This window comes from Lingula anatina, chromosome 1 (assembly GCF_051362555.1).
Source record: "Lingula anatina isolate TDL-2025a chromosome 1, LinAna3.0, whole genome shotgun sequence".
Classification (NCBI taxonomy): domain Eukaryota; kingdom Metazoa; phylum Brachiopoda; class Lingulata; order Lingulida; family Lingulidae; genus Lingula; species Lingula anatina.
The window spans coordinates 31,877,804-31,885,111 of NC_141767.1; the positions used below are offsets into that span (position 1 = coordinate 31,877,804).

Consider the following 7,308-nt stretch of genomic DNA (forward strand, 5'->3'; position numbering starts at 1 on the left):
TTCCGTAGCGGAGATTTGTGTCATGAGTTAGAGACATTTCTGCGATTATCTAATGAAAAATCAATCTGTGACCCCGGTATAGATTACTTTAAATCAGTATTACCTAACAACAGCGCATCTTGCAGTCGCTGTAAATTACACAAATCTTATTTTGCTGTGCTACATGTATGATCCCCCGATGAAGTCGTCTTGATAGAGGCTGAAATAATAGAGTAGTAAAAAATCTGAGTATAGCCTTGTATAGCTTTGGTTTCAAGAAACTATTATTGTAACTTGACCAACGCCATGAATATTTCTCCACCACGCTGTTTGGATTCTTGTTTAAAAATTTGTTTGTCACTTATGTTGGCTATAGGCCTACCAATTCACCTACGAGTTTAACTAATGGCGAATTTGATAAATTGCCTAAAATATCACTCACCTTGAAACATTTTGTAAACTTTAAGGTCCTTATTTTGGATTTAGATTTCATTGTCTTTGACATATACTCTGCATCTATTTCCCCAATTTACAGTCTTCATTGCCTCTTTACAAGCCACCTTGGACACATTATCAAAATTTCATATTCTATAATATACATAGAGATATATATCTATATGCTATGTACACGTTACATGGTTTTTATTAGACGATAACTAAATGAGCTGTAACCGAGATGAAATTGCATTATACTAGATAATGACAGTTTTCTCTCGGGATATAAGCGAAATGTGGTTTAACCTGGGGAGTTGTTTTATCGCTATAACATCATTTGCATTCATTAATCAAAAGGACTAGGTTCATATTGATTCTGAAAAAACTAGGACATATATAACATTTTGATGATATTTTTGGTGGATATGATATATGGGCCGGTGATAGGTCTACAATGTAGAATAGTTCTTCTGCGATTGAATTGCAGTGGGACAGGTAAACACTATATATAGCGTGACGGCAACCTCAGCGTCTCTTGGCGGATTATTTCTGCAAGTAAATGTCAGAACGTGCCTGTATATATATATATACGCGGAGATTTTACTGTCCGGGCGTTCGAGATTTTCTTCCATCTGCTTCTTCTACATTCTTATCATCTGTCGTCTTAGAAATCAACACAAGAAAAAAACGAGAGATTTTAGTTGAAATTGTTTAAAATGATGTGGGGAAGCACCAAAGTGGCCATTTTGCTTTACGCAAAGTGCACAGCAGAAGAATACAAAATAAATATTATCAGTTTAAGGGCCCGTTTTTATATCATACAATTGCTGATCTTTACAGAAAGTAAACACATGTGTTAGGTGCATGTGACCTAAAACACAGAGGCACATGTGCAAGAACTGAATGTGTGCAGGTGCGCCCGCTACGTTCAGTTGATCTATGTTTCATTCGAAACAGCTCAATTCCCCATATTTCATCGGCGAGCGGGAAAAACTGCAGGCCGACACGTGAACTGCATCGGAATGATTTCCCAGAACATTAGAAGCTATGGCGGTTTGAAAGCCTTTCCAGCAGTCAATCATGGTTAGTTGAAGGGAAGAAGCAGGGGTGTTCGATTGACCATGGATTTATCATTATTTCAGGAAGTGCATTTCGCTGGTCTGAGCTGCAACGGTTACTTATGACAAGGTAAGTTTTTTATTTTGGGTCTAAAATGGCGTTAAGCAAGCTTTTTATAGCATAAGTAAATCTTGTAGCTAACAGTGTGCCTACAATTTGCATTCCATGGTCCAACTTTCCTCCTTTGAATTTGAAAACAATCGCATTGTGTTGTTGTCTTCGTTTTTCATCAGCCCGCTCGCTTTCGCGGAGAACGATGCAGCAATTAAGATGAACAAAAATCTCGACATCTCTGCAACTAAAAGACAGCAGTAATCAAGTTTCCTCTGTCTATATTTTATTTTTTCTGACAGCCATGGAACACGTTAATCATTCTGCATCTGTGTCCTGAAAACCTGTATTACCATTCATTCTGTGGCTTACTGCCTATCCCTTATGACCCAGGTACTTTCAGCAAATTCGGTTTTCTTAACATAATATGCCATGATTCTGCGTCGTACTGATTAATATGTTTCCACGGCAAAAAGCGCTCATGATTAATAACATAAAGCCGGATCATTACAGAGATGATTGGACATTTACTTTGCGGTCTCTCACAACCTCTGTAAGTTATGGACGCCATGGCTCCACTGCCAAGCAGACGTGGAAAGATCGCGTTGCTTAGGAAAGTAGGGAAATGCAGAAAATAGCTACCGAGGCCCGGTTACACGTAACTGCTCTGTCAGTTATACCAACATTCCTGCCAGTAGCTCAGTAGATCCGCAAATCTGTTTTTCACTGCATCAGGCAATTTCCTTTACAAAGAAACAGTGATGGGGTTTTCGAGGAAGGAATTTTACAATCGTAGATCTAGGCCTCATGTCTAGGGACGAAGGGAGAACGTATAGCCCCGCTGAAGGAAACAGCGACTTTTGTGTTGCTCGCCATCAGTCAGATTGACGGGGCTAAGGTAGATCTAGGGGCAGTACATTATAAAGAGCAGCGTCACGAAGAAAACCCAGCCTCTCGTCAGAGAGACTGATAGGCATCATTTTATACGAGGTAGGTATTTAAATGATTTAATTGTAAATGCGCCCAGGTGATCGCATGCGAGCTAGAGAGCTCTTCTTTTACGATTTTGGGTTGGCCCTCTTTAGCATATACTTATCTGACGGTTGGTTTACAAGGTAGGTAGAAAGTGAGAGCAATGTTAATACAGGCGAACTAATTTTACAAAGTAAGCTAAAAGATAATCTGAAAAAAACCTTGACTGCTATACAGATAATAATACTAGTATATAATTGTACTGGTCTTATGTTTCTAAAAATAGCAATCAACAACATAATAACTGCAATGTGGGGCAAAATGTAGATCATGGTTTGTGTTATGCCCATTCCAAGTATGTACCGTTATTATTTTTATCTTTATTTAACGTGTGTGTGTGTGTGTGTGTTTACTAAGTGTCGTGCTGCAATGTTTTCATGCCACAGGACATGTAGGTATCACATACAGCTTCTGTTTGATAATAAAAGAAAATCCAAAATTGATCGAATGTATGCAACGTAGCCTTTGCATGTGTGACATAGTTAACGCACAATGACATATTAAGGTGATGTCCCTTGTGTTTATCTTTTCATAAGCATAACATCTACACAGTCAAATAGGTGATTTTTGAAAATGTCTATCTTATTTTCGAAACAGCTTACTTTGAAAATAAAGCAATTCCCTAAGAGGGCATATTGTATAAATAATATAATGGCTTCCACAGTATCTACGTACAGTTTTGACATGAGCAGATCAATAGAAGGATGCTATCAGTTTGGAAAAAAGAAAAAAGTCAAGGGCTACCAAAATACCTTAAGGTTATCAAATTTCTTTCTTTTTCAGAAAACAAATGTTGAATATCAGTTAATCATTTGGTTGAAGCAGGCGGTTCAGAAAGCAGCAGACGACAGTTCATCGATGACGTCCTGGATAAAACTGAAATCTGTCCTTGCAGTTCTGGAGTTGTTTTTCCTAGCTTGGTTTACCGCTGCTTGGCACACCCTGGGCAGCGAGTTAGGGGACCAAAACGAAGCACATACAGGGCCGGCATCGCGATCTGACATTGGTAACGCGACAGATTCACCACCTTACTACGAAGAGCAGCTGAAGATCGTCCGTTCTCTAAATGGTTCGTTCATCCCGGTTCCCTGGCACTTCTGTGATGTTTCTTATCCATCCGACGAGTCGATTAACGTCTCGTGTGAAATTCCTGCTAATGGTCATTTATCTCTGAAAAAATATCAGAGTTGGATTAAAACAGTCAATAGGACAAACCGACTTAAGGTTAAATGTGACAGTGGCGGGAATATATCAGCACCATGGCCAATGAAAGTGTCTGGTCTTCAAGCTTTGGAAATTGAAGGATGCAACGTGAAAGATTATCTCCGCCACCAAGCATTTGGTGACTACTACTCATATACAGGCCCAGATGTTCTAAAGGTTTTAAAGATCTTCAATTCAGTTCTGTATTCAGATTTTCTGAGTCTAAATCAAACATTTCACAGAAAAGACGGAAACAGAGAAACCGAATGCGGTTCTCTTGAACTGCACGAATTACGCATGCGTGACATTAAAATTGGTTTCGAGCCAATGCCGAAGATTTCATTTCAATCAAAAGAAAATAACTCAACAAATAATTCAACTCTGAAAACTATCAAAAGTCACAGCAAGCCTAAATTAAACGGGACCCTCCGACAACCCCAACATTGGTGTTCATATAATCATATGGAGATTGTAGAATTTTCAAACTATGCTTATTTTAGGGTGTTTTTCATAACTATTTTCGTACGGAGTCACGGATATCCCGCGCTGCATACTCTTATTGCTGTCAGGAACAATATCACTGTCTTTCCACAAGAACTCACCGCTACTTTACTGAACTTTCCAAAGCTTCGATACGTGGACCTTCGTTACAACAGTATCAAGGAGTTGAAAATACCGCGAGGATCTAATCGTGTCTTTGACCTGCGGCACAATGACATCAAAGACCTGACAATAGAAAATGCCAATGCGATGTCAGGGCGATATGCAGCCCATGTGGATTTTCGGAACAACCCAATTGATTGTGGGTGCAACAATTCTGATGCCGTTAAACATTTAAGGAGTGAAGCTGTCCGTAATAAACTTGACAAATCAACATACCGCTTCTTGTATGACATCCCTTGCCACCACGGGGAGACAACCACGACGATTCGGTCTATCAACCTGGACGACTTAAACGAATGTTTTATTATCCGTCACAAAAGCATTATTCCTTGGATAGTACTAGGGTTATTAGCCTGTTTGGTGGTTTTGACGGCCATATTAACTGTGTACTTTCGGCGAGAAATTCAAATTCTTCTGTTCACGAGGTTGAAATGTCGTTGTTTTAAGTCTCGATTTTCGTGTCCACCCAAAAGATTCGACGCCTTCGTTTCCTACAACAGTGGCGACGAACACTGGATAGTCCATACATTAGCTCCAAAACTAGAGAACCAAAAGCCTCCCTTCAGACTTTGCTTGCATTACCGAGATTTTATCGTAGGTGCAGCGATTGCGGAAAACATCATCGAAAGTATCGAGGCCAGCAGGCATACAATTATGGTGTTATCTGAGAATTTCTTAAAAAGTGAGTGGTGTTTAATGGAATTCCGAGCAGCTTATCATCAAGGGCTCCGAGAGAGAAATAAGCATTTAATCGCCATAGTATTAGAGGACATATTGCTGGATGACATCGAGGCCGACCTTCGTTCTCACTTGAGAACAACGACTTACTTGAAAGTATCAGATAAATGGTTCTGGGACAAATTAATATATTGCTTGTCCAGGAATCCACATGACGAAAATTCCAAAAAGAAAACAAAAACAAAACTATCTAAGACGTCAAAGGAAATAAATTCGAATTCATGGAACAGGACGCGGGATTTAAAAATAGATGACGTCAGTACTGTTTAGTATTTTTGGTAATTGACAATTTTCCGTTTCAAAAGACAGGGCATTTAATAATAATTTGAAAATGGAAAGGTCCAAATAACATTGAGGGCAAGTAATTTTACGGCCATTTTGTCTATGACGTGGACACAAATACTTTTTGTCTGTGTGCTATTATTTCCATTTATACCCGTTTTCGAAATATTGAACTGAAAAAGACTTTCCTACCATGTCGCATTGTATAAACGAACCTTTATCTATCTTAAAATACAATTGTATAAGGTGTTTCGCCATCCCTTAACCAATGGCCGAATTGTTGGAGAAAAGGCGCAGAGGAGATAAGGCAAATCGCTCAACATTCCACTCAATGTGATGTTACCGTTATGTCATTAGTATTTACAGTCTCACAAAAATAGGTAGTGCCCATTGTAGCCTCATACTTTAGATTATATAATATTATTCAGTGGTATTTCAATTTGTACCACTACATGGCATTGACTCTCGCGCACTTAAGTGCATTAACCTTAGCTCTATATATTCTCTCTCTAATCATAATCGAGCAGTGACAATAGTAAAAATTCTTTGGCATATATCCTAACCTATTATATCTATTTTGAACCGCCCCGGAACAAATGCAAACACATTTCAGTTATGGTGGATGAAATATACAAGTCAATTATGTTTTGTTATCTAAATTCGATTTTTCTTATACTAAATTTATACATCCAATTCATACAAGGTGTGTGAAATAGCAGTAAGCCTACTTAAGAAATGTCCATATTATGTAATCCATTACTTGGAGCGTTCATTTCTCTATTATGAGGACAGGGCAGTCCGGATGCTACGTTTAGTCAGGAGTGGGATTTATGATTAATTTTAATATACAGTGGCATATTAGAAGAAATACAAGAAGTTATGATATGATACTCATTTTAAAGGTCCACTTGTAACACAGGTCTTTATAACGTACCCATTAAATTTTAGATGCAGTCGATCACCATTTATGCTTTCATAAAGGCGGCGGTTAATGCCAGCAAAGGAACTGCAAAAATTGCGGTGTTCCTGTGTGTGGTGAAACCATTTTGTATACCACCAGGATTTTAACAAAGTTTATCTGTCTGAACTCCACTTGTTTGTTTTTTGTTTATCTTACAGTATTGATTTTTTAGAATGAGTAAAAGAGAGAAAAAGGAGAGAGAGCCAATATGATGTCAACATTCCATTACAAACCGTTTCATTAACTTTTAATGTTCCCAAATAATGAATCTTACAGAGGTTTTGTTTAAGTATATATCTTTTTTTATAAATCCCCTAGAAAAGTCACAACTACGTTACGAGTTCCCCTGCCCCCCCCCCCCCTCCCCCACTTGTAATCCTTATATAACGGCATTAAAGCATCCGAACGTATTTTTTTCTGACAAATGTCTTGGTTTAAGAATGCAAATTTCCTGTGCAACAGACGTTGCCTTTCAAGTACAGTTGCCTTTGGCTACGATGAAACCTTTCTTAATGCCAATTAGTCCCAAAACATTCAAATTTTAATTTTGTCTTAACGAGCTTTTGAATCTTCACAGAACCAAGAGCCTCAGAGAAATCACCCAGCTAATACAGCAGACGATCGTCTACTGTCAGTGGCTTTAAATAATGAGTGGCACGCCGGATACGATAATAAAGGACATGTATTGCATTAAAAATCGTTGGGTATTCATCCGCCGTGCTTCCTGTCACCCATAAATAGGTTCGGACAAGTAAATACCATTATACGCATTGGCTTCGAGTCTCACGTTGAGAGTAATTTCTATCTAAAGCGACTACTAGGTTAAATTGATTCGATAAAGCAGT

At 38.5% G+C, this 7,308-nt stretch overlaps 1 protein-coding gene across 3 annotated transcripts; it reads left to right on the top strand.

The window, feature by feature from the left end:
• Positions 1 to 1,283: 1,283 nt before the first annotated feature.
• LOC106168856 (uncharacterized) lies at positions 1,284 to 6,675 on the top strand. Of its 3 annotated transcripts, none has more exons than XM_087001589.1 (2): positions 1,284 to 1,602; positions 3,400 to 6,675. In XM_087001589.1, exon 2 carries the CDS (start codon positions 3,475 to 3,477, stop codon positions 5,488 to 5,490), a length of 2,016 nt encoding a protein of 671 aa, XP_086857715.1. In that variant the 5' UTR covers positions 1,284 to 1,602; positions 3,400 to 3,474; the 3' UTR covers positions 5,491 to 6,675. The 3 variants fall into 3 exon arrangements, with proteins under 3 accessions (XP_086857715.1, XP_086857713.1, XP_086857714.1); XM_087001587.1 differs by having other exon boundaries at positions 1,284 to 1,497; XM_087001588.1 differs by lacking the exon at positions 1,284 to 1,602 and adding an exon at positions 1,973 to 2,574.
• The last annotated feature ends 633 nt before the right edge of the window (positions 6,676 to 7,308 follow it).